The 19,422-nt window shown below is 53.5% G+C and overlaps 1 protein-coding gene across 1 annotated transcript in view; it reads left to right on the top strand.

The window, feature by feature from the left end:
* The window catches only part of Ulk4 (unc-51 like kinase 4), a 246,945-nt gene extending 230,139 nt beyond the window's left edge, over positions 1–16,806 (top strand). Inside the window, exons 37-38 of the mRNA XM_055601553.1 lie at positions 14,744–14,829; positions 16,643–16,806. Coding sequence (XP_055457528.1) covers positions 14,744–14,829; positions 16,643–16,706 — 150 coding nt within the window. The 3' untranslated portion in view covers positions 16,707–16,806. The remainder of the gene's footprint in view (positions 1–14,743; positions 14,830–16,642) is intronic.
* The last annotated feature ends 2,616 nt before the right edge of the window (positions 16,807–19,422 follow it).

Here is a 19,422-nt window from a genome sequence, read left to right as displayed (position 1 = left end):
TTCCAGAGCTCATGCCAAGGCTGTCAGGAAAGCTGACCTTTAACCTGTAACACTCAGAAACGTGAAGGAACCTGGGATCTTGCACAGCCGCCCACATTCCCATGCGTCCCACGGAGATCAAGAGGGAGTCTTTCTGCCCTCAGAACTCTGGGACCTGGCCTGTCACCCCTCACCCTGGTCCCTCTGTGTAACCAGCTGGGGCTTCTCCAGAGCCTCGCTGCTGCCACCGCGGGAGACTTGGCCCAGGGCAGCTGTGCGTTTCAAGAGGACATGTGAGTGACAGGCCACCTCATGAGCAGTCCCCGAGTGCAGACAGACCCTAAGTCCCTCCATGGCAGGGTCTCAGCATCCCACCCCTCCCCTACTTCCCTCCTCTCAATCCTCTTGAGGATGCAGCCGGCAAAGGCCGCAGGTTGGGCCAGCGTCTCCCTGCCGCAGTGGCGGCTGAGCTGCTACCCCTGGAGGCCCTGAGCCTGCTTTAGTTAATAATGAGTCTGTGGAGGCCAAGCCAACCCTGTCAGGAAGTTCGTTCCTGGGTGGTCAGCCTCCCCGCCCCCACCACAGTTCCTTACCTCCCTCAGACACGGTAGCGAGTGTTGAGTCAGCTGACGGCTGCCCTGCTGCTCTGAGCTGAAAACACATCTTCTGCAGACAACCTTCCTCAAAGGCACCTCAGAAAGTCCTCACTGTGTGACCCTGGCTGAGGGAGGGGTGTAAGTCTCACATAAGAGCTGCTATTTGGGTCATCTTTCAGACACTCCCGAAGAGGCTGTCAGTGTTTGAGGGCAGTCCCGGTCAGCCCCAGGTTTAAACTCCGCCTAGTACCTGACCACCTTACACGTAAACCAAAATGCACCTGCCTTCCAGTTGTCCTTTTGTTTTAATTCCCTCCCGGTTTTGCTAATGGGGAGGAATGTCAGTGCCCGTAGAGACACAGACAGGTAAGGTAAAGTTTGGGAGACAGGGCAAGGCCAAAGAGGACGCGTCCCTGTGGGCTCAGGTGCCTTCCCCCATAGCTGGCCAGTTTCTGAGCAAGTCCCCAGGGGAGGGCGCGCCTCAGGGAGGTCCCTGCCTCGTGCTGCACCCGGGACACATGCAGCCTACCCCTGCACCCCGCTGCCCTGGCTTCCTTGGCTGCCCACCTGCCCGCTGGCCCAGAGCACTGCCTCACCCCCTCCCTGAACGGAGATGGGGCCTGACCCACACTGAGGAAGGCGGGCCTGGGCTCAGCTTGGCCACTGTGGCCTCCTCTGCTCTCCCTCCTGTTCTGTGTTAGAGTTCTCGCTGTGTTCGTTTGTGTGCACTCGGACTCCTCCAAGAAGTCTGAGGACTGGGCCCCTTCCCCCCCTCACCTGCTGGAGGCACACATTCCCCGCAGCAAAGGGGTTTCTGCTTGAGCTCTGAGCACACCCACCGATGGTCACAGCCCGTGTCTTCCACCCAGAGTAACACGGCTCAGAAGGCTGATAACACGCTCACTTAGGTGACAGTTCTGTGATGTCCTACCAAGTGGTCACTTACCAAAATGATCATGGAGTAAGTCTATTGATGAAGTTATGAAACTTGTCAATTAGCTGAGCGCCCCTCTGCCCGAGAGTCAATGTGTAGCCCCGCTTCCGTCTTCGAGGGGAAGCCCCATGCCCACCCGCCCTCACCTGAAGGGTGCACAGAGCTCCTTCAGGGTCGTGGAAACGGGGTGCTCTGCTTCTACACCCTGAGGGACTCAGATCTTCTTCCCCAAGGTCCAGTTAGATGTCTAACCCAACGGAGAACGCGCTGTAGGATGTCTGGTGACTGTCTTAGTTGGGGTCTCCTTGGCTGTGAGGACAGCATGAGCACAGCAGCTCTTATAATGGAAAACATAACTAAGGCTGGCTCACGGCTCAGAGGTCTAGTCTCTCAGGTCAGGGCAGGAAGCATGGCAGCGCGCAGGCAGACATGTGCCGAGTGGGAGCCACGAGGGCTGTCTGGCTCGGCGGGTAGCAGGAAGAGAGCCACTGAGCACGCTTGGAGCTTCTGAGGCCTCAAAGCCCGTCTCCAGTCACAGCTTCCAACAACCAGCCCACACCTCCAGCCGTGCCAGTCTCTGGGAGCCCGTGGGCCCATTTTCTTTCAAACCAGTTGACTTCACCCACAGAGGCCATGTTCGTATGGGTACACACAGTCACTCTGACCCCAGAGTCCTGCTGACATTTGCAGGGGCCCTGAAGGTCTGTTCACACGTGCTCACGTCACCCATGCAGCTTGTCCCTCCTGCCCAGCTCTGGTACAGTGAGGGCCCTGGACGTGAGAACTCGTGGAGGCTTTGAGCTGGCAGTCTCCACACTTGCTGCAGGGCTGTGGAGACTCCCGTTGTCACTGGGCGGGGGCCGTGGGAGGACTCACGGTGCCTCACTCACGGAGGCTAACAGCACAGCTAAGCCGCCAACACGCTGTAAAGGCTGACCTTGGGAGGCCTGTGGACCTGGCATGGGTCCCCCACAAGGCGCCCCCCCTCCGTGGGCAGGTCCAGAGAGAAATGGTTGACGAGGGCACTGTGAGGCCACCCTCCCTCTCCACGTCTCCCTCTCTCCTTCCCCTTGCCTGCCTCCCACACATACAGACTCACGCCCATACACACACACATGCATCACACATGCGCACACACATGCGCACACATGCTTGACATGCACGCGCATACACACGCACACACACGCATGACACACACATGCACAGGCAAGCAGAATGACACGCACATAGACGTAGTGAGCACAGTCCCCCTTCTGTGTCTGTGGAGCGGGGCTCGGGTGTACAGCGTGTATGCGGTAGTGCTCACACTCCCAGGTCACGTGACGGCCCCTGCCTCAGTGTCCCTCTGGGGAGGAGTCGCTGCGGCCACACACGGTCACTGATGTTACTGTGGAGACTCTGGCTCTTGTTTCCAAGCACTTGGTTTCGGCCTCTCGGCAAACGTGCACCTTGGCCCTGTATTTCCCGGGAACCCTCTGGGCAGACTCCAGTGTAAGCCTCAACCATGAGGGCCACACCTCTCACTTCCTGCCAATTAAACCTGTTTCTTCCCCTCACTTGTTCAGGGCCTGGCTGATGTACACAGTTCCATCAGGCCTAAAAGGTTTCCCAAACTAGCTCTCTTACATCCAACACTTTAAACATACCGAATTTAATGGCTGGAAACTGATTCAATTACGAACCGTTTCGAAGCAGTCAGGGCATTTTCCCCTGCCCCGTGGAGAGAACTGGCTGGACTCACGTGCAGGAGGAAGCAACTGTGGATAAATTTCATCTAAAAATAATCGTGTCATATGGGGTGAAAAAAGAAAAACTCTGAAACCCTCATCTCACCGTCTGTGGCGCTTGGTTGAGGGTTCAGTGCAGACATAAGGGAAGAGCAGGTGTCCAGTTAGGCTGAGGGACACACAGGCCAGGAGCAGGAAGAGAAGTTGAAAAGAAAGACTGAAGCCGCCAGCATCGGTTCTGGCTGAAACCTGCTCTCCCAGGCCGCCTGACACCTTCCCGAATCCTGAAAGGTGTACAAGGGTGGGCTCTGCCCCTTGTTCTTGTGACCCCAGTGCTGGGAGACCTCCTCCTCTCCCTCCTCGTGGCTCCGCTTCTGCCTTCAGGCAGACCCCATGTATGGGAGGAAACACCAGTCTTTCTGAGGCCAACCATCTCACTCAACACAGTGAGCTATCCATGTGTTCCCTGCAGACGGCACTGTTTCCTCCTCAGCCGCAGGGAATCCCCGCTGTCCCCCGTCTGCCAATGGCCGTCCAGGCTGCTCCATCCCCAGGCTGTGGGCTGCTCCATCCCCGGGCTCTGGGAGGAACAGCAGTAAACGTGGGTGGGGGTTCTCGGCTGGGTGCTGACTTACAGCCCTGTGGCTCTGCCGCTGGGGTGGCGGGCTCAGTCACGTGAAGGCTCTCTAGTTAGGTTCTCGAGGAACCTCTGCAGCGATTCCCACGGCTGTTGCACGCCACCAGCTTCCACTTCCTCTTACACAGTCTTTTAAAATTTTAATTTATGTGTATGGTGTGTGTGTGCCATCCCCATGAAGGCCAGAAGACAGCATCTCGTCCCCTAGAACTGGAGTTCAAAGCCCCTGACACGCCCTGCAGGTTGTGGGCTCACTGGGTCGTCTGGACAGGCAGCCAGCACTCTGACCTGCTGATCGGGCAGGCCCTGGCTCACTTTCTTGATGCTCACCACCGTGACTGGGCTGGGCCAGTCTTCGTGCCAGTGTGTACTGGCTGTTTGCTTTTCTGCTTTTCTTCTTCTGAGGACTGCTTGTTCATTCTTTTGTTTACTTACCGACCAGACTGTGGTGGTTTGAAGACGGGCCCCACAGGCTCATATATTTGAATGCTGAGAAAGTAGCAGGTGTGGCCTTGGTGTGGCCTTGTTGGAGGAAGCGTGTCAGTGAGAATGGGCTTTGAGGTTTCAGATGCTCAGCCAGGCCCAGTGCCTCACTCTCTTCCTGCTGCCTGAGGATCTGGATGGAGACCTCTCCGCTCCTCCAGCACTGTGTCTGCCTGTCGCCGCCATGATGACCGTGGACTAATCGTCCGAGCTGTGAGCCAGCCCAGGCAAACGTTTTCTTTTATCAGAGTGGCCACGCTCACCGTGTCTCATCACATCAGTAGACCATGGGTGGGACGCAGGTGGTTTGCTTTTTGAGACATCTCTAAATTTCTTTCAGCTCATTCCCTGGGTTAGGGGCCTCATGTGCTTCTGTGAGGACGGTCCCCTGTGAAGGGACTCTGGGGGGACCTGCAACCGCCCCCTCGCAGCTCAGCAGGACTATGAGAACCCCCGTGTCCGTCAGTGTGCCATGTGCTCAGTTGGCATCCAGTGGAGCCTCGCCTGTGGCAGTGTGAGCTCACACGCAGTTGTGAGAGGCACGGCAGCAGTGTGAGCTCACTCGAGGTCATGAGAGACACAGAGCCACACCTGCAGCAGCTCACACACGGTGAGACCTTCGCAGCTGCCAGTGAAGCTTCCGGAAGGCCCCACAGTGCACCCCACAACACATGACAGCAGGCAGGAAAGGGAGTGGCCCGTGCCATCATCCCGTCATGCATCACGCCAGCTGCCTCTCATTGCCGGCCCTGGTGACAGATGGCAGAGGGAGGGCGGCTGTGTCAGGAGAAGCATCAGGAGAAACAGCTCTGAAGAAACACGGAGATGTGGCTGAGAAGACAGCACATCCGAGGCTGGCCGGAGGGCTGCCTGGCGACACCTGGTTTTGAAATTTAACTCTACCAAGTAGAGCTGTCATCATTACTTGCCTGTTGTTACTTGTGCCGTGAGATCTGAAGCCCAGAGAATTAAAAAGAACCCTCCTCAGGTGGTGTGTACATTAGAACAAGCCCACAGAGCACCTGGGCTGCCCCTGCCACATCCTGTCTGTCAGCCCAGGCTTGTCAGAGACGCCCAAGGCACCACAGGCAGGACCTGACCACACTGCATTGTTATAGCACACGCACGCACGCACGCACTCACTCACTCACTCACACAGCTGAGTGGGAGCAGTTTCTCCCAAACTTCATGGGGCTCCTAGGAGTTGTTTATTGACACACTTTCCTGAGGCTGTGAGATGGGCAGCATAGTCCGTTCTGAAAGGCAGGCTTGGCTCTATCCCTGGTGGCCAGCAAGCCAGTCGTCGGCTCCCACGGCCTTCCCTGGCTGAGCACTGGGGACGCTGGCCACCTCTGGGTGCTGCTCTTACTAGAGGCTCCCCACGCCGCGCTGCTGTCAGAAGCTGAAGTCTAGAGCAGAGAACCGGAGTCTCCCTCAGGCCAGTCTGCACAAAGGCGCTGCCTTGCAGCTGTGAGGCAGCGAGGACCCGAGAGCCGCTGCTGTAGGACACAGTGTCTCCAAGAGCTGGGCTGGGTACTGGCTCAGTGAGGCCTGTGTCAGCATTCAGAGTGGGAGGGAGGACTCGGCCTACGCGTTACCCAAAGCATGCTTCCAGGTTTTGCATGCTTATACAGACTGTGTGTATGCACACTCTAAACCACAGCCCCAGAATAATTCCCAAAGTTCTGGTTAACTAGACTTTGTGTCAACTAGGCAACCTGGAATCACCTCAAAAGGGTCTCAGTGAGGGACTGTCTCCAGTGGCCTGACCTGTGAGCGTGTCTGTGGGTCTCCCCGTGGCACAGCCCACTGATATGGGAGGACCGGGCCCATCGTGGGTGGCACCATTCCCTAGGCAGGGCATTCTCCACTGCGTAGGGATGGATAAACTGGGCTGAGCACTAGCTGACAAGCCAGCAAGCATTTGTTTTTCCTGCTCTTGACTGTGGATGAGAGATGACTCGATGTTTAAAGCTCCTGCTGTGACTTTTCCACAACAATGAACATAACCTGGAACCATGAGTGGAAAAAATATCCCTTTTCTCCCCAGACGCGTTTTGTGGGAGTTTTAACACAGCCACAGAAATGAACCCGGATAAAACTGACCTTAATACTGAGCTCAAATTCCCCAACTGTAATGATTGGCGAGCTTCGTGTATTCAGTGTAGCTTCCATTTCAATTTTGATTTGATGTTAGCCGAAAGCCAGCAGTCAGATTATTGAAGACTGGGGCCAAGGACAAACTAAGTGTCCTTGACCTCTTGGCCACCCCCCTTGCCATTGCCATACTGCAAGGTCACTCAGGCCAGAGTAGACCTTAAATTGGGTGGCACGGCTCTTCACACTAGATTCTGCTTCCCCAGGTCCCTTCCATTTAGTTATGTACTATGAGGTCACTCTTCCAGGACTTCTATCACATTTTATTAAACATTTTGGATGATGGTGGGGTGGGGTGTTACTGGGTTGTTTTAAAACTCACTTAGAAGCCTGCTTGCTGTGTGTACATAATTTACTCCGTGGGGCCTGACAGGGTCTAGTCTTCTTTATTTGACTTGTTTATTCCTGATGGCCCCTTATTTTCCCCTTTCCAGCTTTCTTTCCTTCTCCTTGAACATGTGCATCAAGCTGCAGTAACACTTGCCTATCTTCTGTTGAGCGCAGACAAGGCAGCCCGGGCAGGGGAAGGGGTCCCAAAGGCAGGCCACAGAGTCAGAGCCAGGCCCTGCTCCCACTGTTACGCATCCCACAGGAAGACCAAGCTGCAAAACTAAAGTGTGCAGAGGGCCAAGGTCAGTCCCAGTGTTCCCTGGTCGTTTCAGTCTCTGTGAGCCCCTATGGGCCCACTTGATTCTGTAGATTTTCTTGTGATGTCCATGATCCCTTTGGCTACTGAAATTCTTCCTTCTTCTGCAGATTCCCTGAGCTCAGTCTACTGTTTGGCTGTGGGTCTCTGCATCTGTTTCCATCAGTTGCTGATGAAGCCTCTCCTGCTGACAGTTATGCTAGGCTCCTGTCTGCGAGTGTAGCAGAGCAAAATCAGCAGTGTCAGGGGTGGCTCCCTCTCACGGCGTGGGTCTTAAGCTGGAGCAGTCACTGGCCGGCCGCTCCCTCAGTCTCTGCTCCAGCTTTACCCTGGCACATCTCAGAGGCAGGACAAATTGTAGACGGAAGGTTTTGTGGAATGGGTTGGTATCCCAGTCCCTCCACTGGGATTCCCGCCTGGTTCCAGGAGATGGCTGGTTCAGGCTTCGTATTCCCCACCCCACTGTAGGGGTCCTAGCTGCGGTCACCCATGGATTCCTGGGGGTTCCCACTGTCCTAGGTTTCTAGCTCATCCCAGAGATAGCCCCAATCCAGTTGTCTCTTCCAGTACTCTCCCCTCTGCCCTCCCCCAACCGGACCTGCTCTATTCCCTCCACCATCCAGCCACAATGTCTATTCTATTTCCCCTCCTCCACCCCCCTGGAGCCCTCCTAGTTACTTGGCTTCTTCGGGTCTGCGGGTTATACTGTGGTTATCCGGTAATTTGCAGGTAATATCCACCTACACGTGAGTATGTACCATGTTACCTCAGGATGATCTTTTACCTCATGTTACCTCAGAATGATCTTTTCTACTTCCACCCATTTGCCTGACATTTTCATATCCTTGCTTTTAACAGATGAGTAGTACTCCATGGTGTCAGTGTTCCACAGTCTCTTTATCCATTCTTTGGTTGAGGGACATCTTGGGTTGCTCCCAGTTTCTGGCTGTTATGCATAAAGCTGTAAGAATATAGTTGAGCAAGTGTCATCTGTGGTAGGATGGGACATCCTTAGGATAGATGCCCAGGAGTGGCACAGCTGGGTCATGGGGTAGATCTACTTCCGATCTTCTGAGGCACCTCCAGATTGATTTCCACAGTGACTGGAAATCAGCTCGCAGCAGTGGGGACTCTTTCCCTTGTTCCACATCCTTGCCAGCATAAGCTGTCGCTTGAGGTTTCGATCTTAGCCATTCTGACAAGTATAAGGTGGAATGTCAGAGTCATTTTAATTTGCATTTCCCTGATGGCTAAGGATGTTGAACATTTCTTTAAGGGCTTTTCAGCCATTAGAGATTTCTCTGTCGAGAATTTGGTTTAGCTCTGTATCCCATTTTTTAATTGGGTTATTTGGTTTGTTGATGTCTAGTTCCTTGAGTTCTTTATATAGTTTGGATATCAGCCCTGTCGGATATGGGATTGTTGAAGATCTTTTCCCATTCTGTAGGCTGTCATTTTGTTCTGATGACAGTATCCTTTTCCTTACAGTAGTTTTTCAGTTTCATGAGGTCCCATGTATAGATTGTTGATCTTAGAGCCTGTGCTGTTGATGTTCTGTTCACACATTATCTCCTGTGCCAGTGAGGTAAAGGCTCTTCCCTACTTTTTCTTCTAACAGGTTTAGTGTGTCTGGTGTTCTGTTGAGGTCTTTGATCCTTGGACTTGAGTTTTGTGCAGGGTGATGGATACGGATCTATTCGCATCCTTCCACATGCAGACATCCGGCTAGACCAGCACCATTTGTTGAAGATGCTGTGTTTTTTTGCATTGTATAATTCTGGCTTCTTTGTCAAAAGTCAAGTGTCCATAGGTGTGTGGGTTTATTTGTTTCTATTTTGTGGAATAGTGAGAGTGTTGGTATTAGCTCTTCTTTGAAAGTCTGGTACAAATCTGGGCTTAAACCATCTGGGCTGGGCTTTTGTGGTTGGGAGACTTTTAATGACAGCTTCTACTTCCTTGGGGCTGTATGTCTATTAAACTTGATTTAACTGTTGAGAAAATTGTCCATTTCTTTTACATTTTCCACTTCTGTGAAATGCAGGTTTCTAAAGTTCCTAAGGTTTCTAAATAATTCTTAATGATTCTTTGGATTTCCTCAGTTTCTGTTGTTATCGCCCTCATTTCATTTCTCATGTTAATTTGGATATTCTCTCCCTGCCTGTTAGTTCATTTAGCTAAGGGTTTGTCTATCTTCTTCATTTTCTCAAAGAACCAGCTCTTGGTTTTGTTGATACTTTGCACTGTTCTCTTTTTTCTAATTGATTACTTCCTGCTGTCTACTCTTTGGTGTTTTCTTTTTTTGTTCTAGAGCTTTCAGGAGTGCTTTTAAAGTGCTAGAATGTGATCTCTCCAGCTTCTTTATGGAGATACTCAGTGCTATGAACTTTCCTCTGAGCACTGCTTTCGCTGTGTCCCGTAAGTATGGGTGTGCTGAGCCTTCATTTTCATTGCATCCTAGAAAGTCTTTCATTTCTGTCTTTGCTCGGTTTCCATGAGTTTGCAGGTTTTCAGTTGTTTCTGTTTTTGTCGAAGTGCAGCTTTAATCCACAGGGGTCTGACGAGATACGGGGGGTTATTTCAATTTGAGACTTGCTTTGTGACCGAGTATAAACGGTCAGTGTTGGAGAAAGTTTCCTGAGGTGCTGAGAAGGTACGCTCTTTTGTGTTTGGGTGAAATGTTCTGTAGATAGGTTAGGTCCATTTGAGTCATAATATCTGTTAGTTTCATTATTTCTCTGTTCAGTTTCAGTCTGGATGAACTGTCCATTGGTGAGAGTGGGGTGTTGAAATCTCCCACTATTAATGTGTAGGATGTGATGTGTGATTTAAGCTTTAGTGATGTTTAATGATGTTTCTTTTATGAATGTAGATGTAGCTGAAGCTTTGGTTTCTTTGGAAACTCAGTTATGTAAATATGTTTTTCTTTTAATCCCAAGTGGGGGATTTTAGTTGGGCTATAGTTTGTCCACAGCTGATAACTACCATGTTCGGGGCATGATCTTTGCTAGGTGGTAGCAGCCTTCCACAGGTGGTGTGAAAATGGGTGTGGTCTAGGACTCTGAGAGTATAAATACGAGAGCTGAGAAAGAGAAGGCGTGGTGTTTGGTGTTGATGTGTGGCATGTAGCAGAGACCAGACACAGTGTGGCGGTCTGGAGCAGACAGACAGAGAGAAATGCTTTGCAGCGCAGTGGCGCAGAGGGGCCTGCTGGCTGCGTCTGCGGATGGAGATTGGTATAGAGCCCTAAAAGAACCCTGTGACCCTAACTAGCAGGGAGAAGTAAAGGGGTCTGGGCCCCTCTCCGCACAAACCTTTTCTCTCTCCTCAAGGTTGGGGGTTAGTGGAAGGGAGGCAGAGGGCTAAACACCCCAAATAGAGTTTTAAAAAGGGGCACTGCAGGTGGCTTTTTGCTACATGTGGGTGCTCTTGAATTGGGGGCATAGTTATTCAAAATTGAGATGTCTTCTCAGCAGACTTTTCCTTTAACAACTATGAAGTGTCCTTCTCTATCTCTTTTGATTAATCTGGGCTGGCATCTGTCTCTTAGGGTTTGCAAAACATTTGTCTGAGACCTTCTAGCTTTTAGAGTCTCTGTTGAGAAGTCATTTGTAATTCTAATGGTCTGCCATTATATGTTACTTTCCTCTTTGCAGCTTTTAGTATTTTTTTCTTTGTTGAATCTTTAGTTTTGGTTATTATGTGGCAAGGGGATTTTCTTTTGGTCTTTCTGTAAGTGTCTTGTATATTTATACACATCTCTTTAGGTTAGATTTTCCTTCTGATTTTGTTGAAAATATTTTCTAGGTCTTTGAGTAGGGATTCTTCCTTTTATTTCTATTATTTGTAGATTTGGTCTTTTCACAATGTCCCAGATTTCCTGGGTATTTTGTGTCAGAAACTTTAGATTTAACATTTTCTTTGACAGATATATCAATTTCTTCTATAGTATCTTCTACTCCTGAGAGTGTCTTTCCCATCTCTTGTGTTGTTGGTGATGCTTTGTTCTGTAGTTCCTGTTCTCTTCCCTAGGTTTTCAATTTCCAGGGTTTCCTCAGCTTGTGTTTTCTTTATTGCTTTTATTTGCACTTTCATGTCTTGACCAGTTTTATTCATTTCTTTCACCTGTTTGATTGTATTTTTCTGGATTTCTTTAAGGGATTTATTCATTTCCTCTTTTAAGGCTTCTAACATCTTCATAAGATTGGTTGTAAGGTGATTTCCTTGGGCTGCAGCTGTGTTGGACTATCCAGGGGTTGCTGCAGTAGGATAGCTGGGCTCTGGTGATGCCATGTTACCATGGCTGTTGTTGGTTGTGTCTTTATGCTAGCCTCAGTCATCTGGGTTTGGTGTTAATACAGGTTAAGGTTTTGATTTCTGAGTTTATCTTTTTAAATGGTTTTTGGATGTTTCCCCCCTTGGTTCTGTTTCTTTTTTAGATCGTCCGGCCCGCGTGGCCTGGGTTCTGGTGAACAGTCAGTCTTCAGGTGTAGCATATGTCTGCTGGGTTTTCTTTTTGTTTTTTGCCTGCATGGCCTCTGAGGTTTGGTGCCATCATTGCCTTTGGAATCCCTAGAACCTGTGGGGCATCCAGAAAAGCAGAGGTCTTCTGCCCAACTCCTGGGCCAGAATATGAAGCCCAGCGGACGGGGTGCAGTTTACAGCTTTCGGGTACGCTTTAAAGGGAGCTGGCGGGATAAGGCAGGATCTGACCTGACGCTGGTGTGGCCTCTGGGAAAGCAGCTGGAGTTGTGGCGAGTTGTTCTGTCTTTTACTGTTGCTGATAGCTCTAGAGGTACCACCGGGATTATGAAATATTTTTGCACAGGAGGCAGGAGAGATGGTTCAGCAGTTTAAGGACCCTCTATTCTCTTCTAGAGGGCTGGCATCCAGGTCCCGGCACCTACAGTGGATGGCTAAACAGCCACCTGAAAGGCCAGTTCCAGGAAACCCATTGCCACCTTTTGGCCTCTACAGGCACCAACAAGAGCCTGCTTTGAGTCAGGGCCTCAGGGAGCCCAGGCTGACCTTGAACTCTCCGTCTGTGCATCCCCAGTGCTGTGATACAAGCCCGCGCCATATGCCTGGCTCAGTTATGGGATGTGAACTGGGTCGTGTCTTACTGGACACTGCCTCTGTGTTTCTGCCACACCTGGAGTAGCTGCATCACGATTTCTCAGATGTCTTCACACTTTTCTCCATCCTGTTATTCTGCAGCTCCAGCAGCACAGAACTCTCACTGCTGCAGTCTCCAAGATGCTTATGTGAATGTGTTTGCTCAAACTGACCGACAGACTGTTCGTCCTCACTGACCTTTCATTTTACTATCGAGCCAATCCTATTGTTTGTTTGTTCTTTAACTTTTAAAAATATTTACTAGTTAGTGTGTGTGTGTGTGTGTGTTGTGGAGGTCACAGGACAACCAATGGGAATCAGTTCTCTGCTACCATTTGGTTCCTTCTTATCCTGTTTCTAGAGTGTTAGTGATTGACCGTTCAGTTTTGGTCAGATGAGCTGAGGGCCTGCGTGATTGTAACCCTGTATTTCACCACTGTGGTTTTTTGTTTTTGTTTGTTTGAGACACGGTCTCACTGCAGAGGTCTGGCTACCTCACAGCCTAGGCTGGCCTTGCGCTAGTTTTGCCTGCTTCTGCCTTCTAAGTGCTGGCATAAAAGGTGTCATCTCTAATGTGAGCTTAAATTTTCTTAGATGTTTCATGCTCACTTCTAGCTCCATCCTGGTTGGTGATGTAGTTCTGTCTGGTTGGAAACTCACTGGCCATGCTATTTTGTTTTAGCAGCAGAAATTGCTCTGTAGATTCAGCTGTGAGCTGAGACTCCTGCTTCAGACCTGGGTCAAAGGTTCCCAGGTGTTGGGTGACTACCTGGCATGTCCTGCCCTGGTTCAGGCCGGGATGTGAGGCTTCAGGAACCCTGCACACCCTGGGGCCTCCCACGTGGCTAGCTGGGCATCTCCTGCGCTCTGTCCGCTACTCTGTGCACACTTCTGGATCTGGGGCTTGCAGAGCTCAAACTGGCTGTGCCCAGCAGAGGCAGGCACACCACCACACCACCCGGGCACCCATGGCGTTCTGCCCAGGCCTGCCTGCTGTTCTTGACTGGAGAGCCTATTTGATAGCTGGCCATGCACCCTGCCCAGGCTCAGCAGCAGTGCCTGGGGAGACAGAACAATGGCATGTGGGTTCTCTGTCTCAGCCAGCAGCTCTGGAACATTCCATGGCTTTAATATACTCCTTACAATACAGAAACTGCTGTTGAGAGTCCAGTGTGCCTCAGACCCCACGGTTTTCATCTTTTAAAAAATTGCAATATTTCTTTATTGAGAATTTCATGCAGGTATACAATAACTATGACCAAATTTCCCTCACTTCCCTGTAGCTTCTCCCACACCCCCAACACGTCTCCTCACCCAGCTCTGTCCTTATTAAAAAACACACAAAACAAACCATTCGGCCAAGTTAGTGCTGTCCACATGTTCCCAGCTGTGTGATCACCTTGGGTCATGGACACCTACCAGAGGGGCACAAAGGCTGTGCCTCCCAAAACAAGAGCAGGGGCGGAAGTCTGAGAGCTCGGCCCCTCCACGGAGGCCTGTCCTCCCTTCTCTGCCTCACCCAGGTGACCACTGAGCTCACGAGTGCAGCAGCCATGTCTTGTCAGTTCTGCCTTCTCTTCCAAGACAGCCCCTGACCCTTGAGCGGGAGTGGGGTGGGGTGCACTCACAGAGACCATGTTTAGATTGGGCGCTTTGATCAGTTCGTCTCCATTGAGGGCTGCACACTACAGAAAGCAGCTCCTCAGAGCAAGGTGGCTTCTGGTGTCCTGGGCAGACGTGGTCCACTTTCTGCTTGTGTCAGCCATGAAGGCTGCGCTCACGATCCATTCTCTTGACCACTCACTTGTCCCTGCAGCGTCTCTATTGTGCCTTGGAAACACCCTCGTGGGTAAAGGTCTTTTTACTGCAGCTTATGGGGCAGTTTCCCGGAAGCGCAGCCTCTGCACACACCCCTCTCCCCACCAAGGGTAGACCCCTGAGCTGTAGGGAGCTGTGAGTGGGCCTTGATGTACCTGAAGCAGCCTCCAAGTTTGTGCCACCAGGAGCCACAGCTACCATCTTCAGGCAGCCATCTTTATGTGCAGGCCCTGAGTAAGCAGTTAAAGGCAGCTGGGCTGACAGCTGGTCTCCAGCACAGCTGGAAGAGGAAGAGGGTCTGGGGAGGCACAGACCCAGCCACACGCAGCTCAGGCTCCACAAAGCCTAACAGAGTCTCCACCCTGTGACCTCCATTTGTTCAGGGTCTTCTGAGAATGAGGGACCCCAGTCCTGCCTGAGTTGCTGTGATCAAGTGGAAAGACAGAGCTCTTTGAGCAGTGGGGGTGCCCCGAGGCCGGCCAGTGTCAGTTTCCCGGGGACAGGAGCACGGCCACATGACTTTCTTGAGTTCACTAACCATGTCGGCACATAGTGTGCTTACCTTGCAGAGTGACTGCAGGGCCCGTGTGGGCCCGACACTCGTTACAGGGTCAGGCCAGGGACGGGGCGGCTGACGCTGTGCTCTCCCCGCAGGTCACCTCCAATGAGAAGCACCTGGACGGCCTCAAGAACAGCGGCAGTCTCCTGCAGGCCCTGGAGCATCTGGCTCCGGCTCACAGGTACGAGCAGCAGCGTGACTGCGCAGGCCGGCTCCTCCCACATCAGGGGCCACCATCTTGGGGTCTGTCCCTGTGGTGGGACTCCTCCCACTGAGGAAGGAACACGTGCCTGGTGAGGGAAGGCTGGGTTTCAGTGAAGGGCACCGTGCCCTGATGGCAGTGCCAGGCCACCTTCCTCAGCCCTCCTTCAGGGCCTGTAACACGGAGCAGCCGACAGTTGGGCCAGCCCCTCACTGCAGTTTGCTGAGAACATGTGGAGTGAGGAGCGGGGTTTGGCCTGTCAGCCAAGGAATAGGTCACACACACTGAACACAGACAGTGTCTCAAACGGAGATGCCTGCTGGGCCAACAGCTGTGGATGACAGGCACCCAGTTTGGACAGCAGGGCCTTGGCTACCAATCCCACCAGTCAGTGCTGCTGCCTGGCCAGGGTGCGGCTTGGTGGCCACAGAGCCCGGAAGGCAGCTCTGGTCTGTGAAGCCCTCCTTGGGGAAAAGCCACTCTTAAGGGCAGCCCAGTCTTCCCTGGTACCATCTGGGTTTTGGTCTCCATTTGAAAGCTGGCTGTGGCCCCGTGAGGGGGGATGCCATGCTCCAGGCCCTTCCCATGTCAGGAAAGGCTGGCCTGCACAGCTGGGCCTACCCCTGGGCCTGTCTCATCTGCTGGGACCCACAGCACGAGGCTGAGGCCAGGGACACCCACCAGGGCTGCCCAGCGCCTAGACCACTGCAGAGGAGGTGCTCATCCGGCTCCCGAAAGCCCCTCCTCCCTTCCTGACAGCAGCTTGGGCACCCTGCTGCCACCTGCTGCGGCTGTTGGCCCTGAGACCAAAGGTGGCTTATTCCTGGGCTGGACTTAAATTTGGATCAAACAGGTCTAAAGGAGGCTTTGTGTTCTGCAGGGCTCTGCTCTGCCCACACCCAGGATGCAGGCAGACCTTGCTCTGTCTCTAGGGGTTTGTTCAGGTGTCCCCACCTGCGAGGGCCAGATGAGTGGGTGGCACTGCTCTGCCAGGAGACGGACGGTCTGACCGTCCATGCCAGTCCCTCTGGGGCTTTGGTGGGCAGGATGGCACCACAGGACTGGCCTGGACTCCGCCAGAAGCAGGCCAAGTTCAAAGAGCTTCCACCCCCCTCAGTGCCTTTGATGTGCAGGCAGGAATGCACGGCAGTCTCTGGCGGCAGCCCTGCCCCTGGGCCGAAGTCCTGCGGCCACCCACACATTTATTCGCTAACAGCTCTCTCCTTGCCTTTGAGAGCGCCACCACCAGGCTAACCTTCCTCCTCAGGGGGCTGCACCGACGCCATGCTTTTCTTTGCTCACAGCCAGGTTTTCGTGTCTCACGGAACAAAGTCTCTATCTTAAGCTCCTAATTGTCCACTTATAACCTCCAAGCAGCACCCACAGTTCCTGCTGAGCAGGGCCCACAGTGGACAGGAGCTGGCAGCGCAAAGCAGGAAGGTAGAGAGGGTGTGAGAGGTTAGGGGGCAGGGGCTCGGAAGGCGGGCTGGCCACATCTGTCCCGCTGGCCCACACAGGCAGACACAAATGGCAGGTGGGGCCAGGGCCTGAGGCTGAGGGATGGCTGAGAGGCATGCTCCATCCAGGGATTTTGGCAGTGGGCTCTTGGAACAGGATGTTCTATGAAGCGACTGGTCTTTCGGGTACCTGGGCTCAAAGGTCCACCCTCTTAAAGGGATGTTGACCCACGTGTGCCTGTCAACCATCACCATTTTTCTCCTCCACAAAAGGCCCACCCTCTTACAGGGATGCTGGCCTCGTGCCTATCAAGCACCTCCTTCTCTTCCCACAGTGCGCCTGTTGATCCTGCAGTAGCTTCCTTGGCCCTGGAACTCCTCCAGGCTGCTGGACACTGACAAGGCCTTCCTGTGGCCATCACTGCGCGGCGAGGTTGTATCCCACAAGTGGATCCTTCCCACCAGCCTCAAGAGGAGCTAATAAAACCCATGGGCCAGAACCTCATGCCTCCCAGCCTCTCAGTCTCTTCCTCCCTCTGCAGACGTCAAGCGGCCTCCTCAGCAGCAGCTCTGCCTACCCCTCATCTTCTGGTGGTACACTTCCTGTACTTTCCAGGTAGTGGGGAGGCCTGGGTGAGACCCACACGCACACAGGCGCGCAAACACTAGCGGGCACCCAGCTGGGGGGACACCTAGCTGGAGGGGGGGACCAGCTAGGGGGGATGGTCGTGTCAAGGCAGAATTGCTTCTCCTGCCTGCCCCCCATCCCCTGGTCTTCACCGTGCCCACCAAGCGCTAAGAGTCAAGTCTGGCGGACGCTGGAGAAGGGGCTGCTGTGCCCAGGCTGGGCCTGTCTGAGCCAGCACTGAAGGAAAGATGGGGCCTCTGCGGCTTGTTCAGACCAGGGTTCTGGCCTGTCTGCTGCTCTGCGGAGGGTGTGCAAAGGTGGGCCATCCCCAGAACAGCTAGCCCAGGCTGGGCAGGCCGGCAGAGGATCCCTTAGCCTGGAAGCTGGTCCTTTCGCCTCACGATGGAAACGGCGCACTGTGAGTGATGCATCCAAGGCCACCATGCCAGTTCCCTTATTTAGTCCCCACAACAGCAAGGGCCTCCTTGTTGCCCACCAGGCCCCATGGCACGGCTGGATTCAGGGCTGACTCCACTGAGACCCGAGCACTCCCCACACCCCCGAGGTCTGAAACCCTGCCAGGAGCTGCCTCAAAGCCATGCACATTCCTCCTCCTCCCCCTTTTCAGACAGCAGAGCAACCACCAGGAGCATAGTCAGGTGGCTGCTTCACAGGAGCGGGGGGGGGGGGGGGAGGCGTGGAGCAGGGCTGGGCGAGGCCTGCCAGCCACGCCCCCCCCCCCCACTCCCCATGTGATGTGGCTCTCCACACTTGCACACTGCGGTGCAGACCTGAGGAGAGCGTCATGGCCACTGAGGGGACAGGCAAGCATGTGTCCTCCTCTGCCCTCCCTCAGGAGAGCAGCCCTGGGCCCTGGGCGCTCACATGGGTGCAGAGAAGACCAGCCGAAGCTCAGGCGGCGAAGCTCAGGCGGCTTAAGCTACGGCAGCCTCAGCCTAAAGGAAGCCCTGGGCCTGTGACTTTCTCATACCCCTGACCTTGCCAGCACCCCCAGTGGTAGAAGACAAGACTAGCAGTTCTAACCAAGAGGCAACAGGCCCAGACACAGATCCCACTAACCCTTGCACGGCAGGTGCTTCCAATGTGGCCCCCAGTTCTGCTGTCACTTGTGTTTGTCTGAGGCTATGTTCAATACCCCGTGATTGCCAAGGCCGCTTAGACGCCTGTTCCCTGCTTCTCCATTGATGTACCTCACAGGAATTTTCTACCAAAACTCAGCCCCACGCTGCATTCTCTTCTCCTGAAGAGTGGTCTCCAGACATCACAGATGGCTGGCTTAGCTGCCATTCCCTGGCCCCGCCCTCGACTGCACTGCAAGCTCTGGAGAACGTCTGGCGTAGTCTGCTGGCCCCATTCCAAAGGACAAAGGCAGTGGCTTCCACTGTTCGCCCAGGCCTCTCGGAAATGTAGTCGGTGGTGTTCCCGAGCTGCATGGCCACCAGTGCCCGTGGAGGCCAGGGCAGAGTTGCCTTCCACCCTACTGAGGCAGTGTCTTTAGTGTCACCCACTTTCATTTACTGTGCACAAGTGTCACTGCCAGGTGTGGAAGGTGGAGTTGGATTTCCCCTTCTGCAGGGATCCTGGATTGAACGAGGTCATCTGGTGCCTGTGCCTGCTCAGCTGCCTTAATGGCCCTGTGGTGGTGTCTCCTGCTTCTGCTGTTGCGCTCCATACTCTATAGGCTTTTACGCTTCTGGGCAATTCTCCTGCTCCATCTCTGCTCATCCTGAGTACTACAGTTACATTGCACCCTTGGGCTCCAACAGGATGGTCAGGTATTTTACTTGCTGAGCCAGCCATGTCTGTGGCCCTGTGCTTGGCCTCACTACTGACTGCAGAGACCTTCCTTCTAGTCTCGGGGTTGTTACGGGGTGGCACAATGGCGGTCAGCACTCACTCGGACCTGCCCATCAGTTTAGGAGTGCAGCCAGGACACCACCTCCCGGAGTTGGCTCCTGCCTCCCTCCTGGCCGAGGCAGTGAGAACTGACAGCCATTCCGATTCTTAACTCAGGAGCGGCAGGTTCTCCTGCAGCACCCTTCTGCCCATTCCCCCGTGGCCTGGCGGGTGCTGCAGAGATTCAGTGTCTAGCCCCTAAGGACAGGTCAAAACTGGAGCTGCCCACCTCCCTTCACCTCAGAGACCCAGGGGCAGTCTGTTCAGGACCTCCCACCCACACCAACGCCTTTAGGTAAGCCCATCCCCTGTGAACGCTGTCCTAAGATGGCTTCTCCTTTTTTAGTCATGCTCTTGCTGTTCCATGCTGTGCACGATAAGCAGTGCTGGTACTCACCTCACAGTGCCCTTTCCCACGAACCTCCCCCTCCCCCGTTGCCTGTGAGGTGGGCCATCTGCATTTCTGTTCCTTTGCAGCCTCCACAGTTAGGTCTTGGCTCTGCGCCGCTGTCGGTGCTTCTAAGGATACAGCAGAGCTCCTGCTTACATGGGCCACCCTGCCGTCCGTCC

The sequence above is a fragment of the Psammomys obesus genome, unplaced genomic scaffold (assembly GCF_907164565.1).
Source record: "Psammomys obesus unplaced genomic scaffold, mPsaObe1.curated_primary_1811, whole genome shotgun sequence".
Lineage (NCBI taxonomy): Eukaryota > Metazoa > Chordata > Mammalia > Rodentia > Muridae > Psammomys > Psammomys obesus.
The sequence above is the reverse complement of the archived record's forward strand: the minus strand, read 5'-3'. Positions and strand labels throughout refer to the sequence as shown.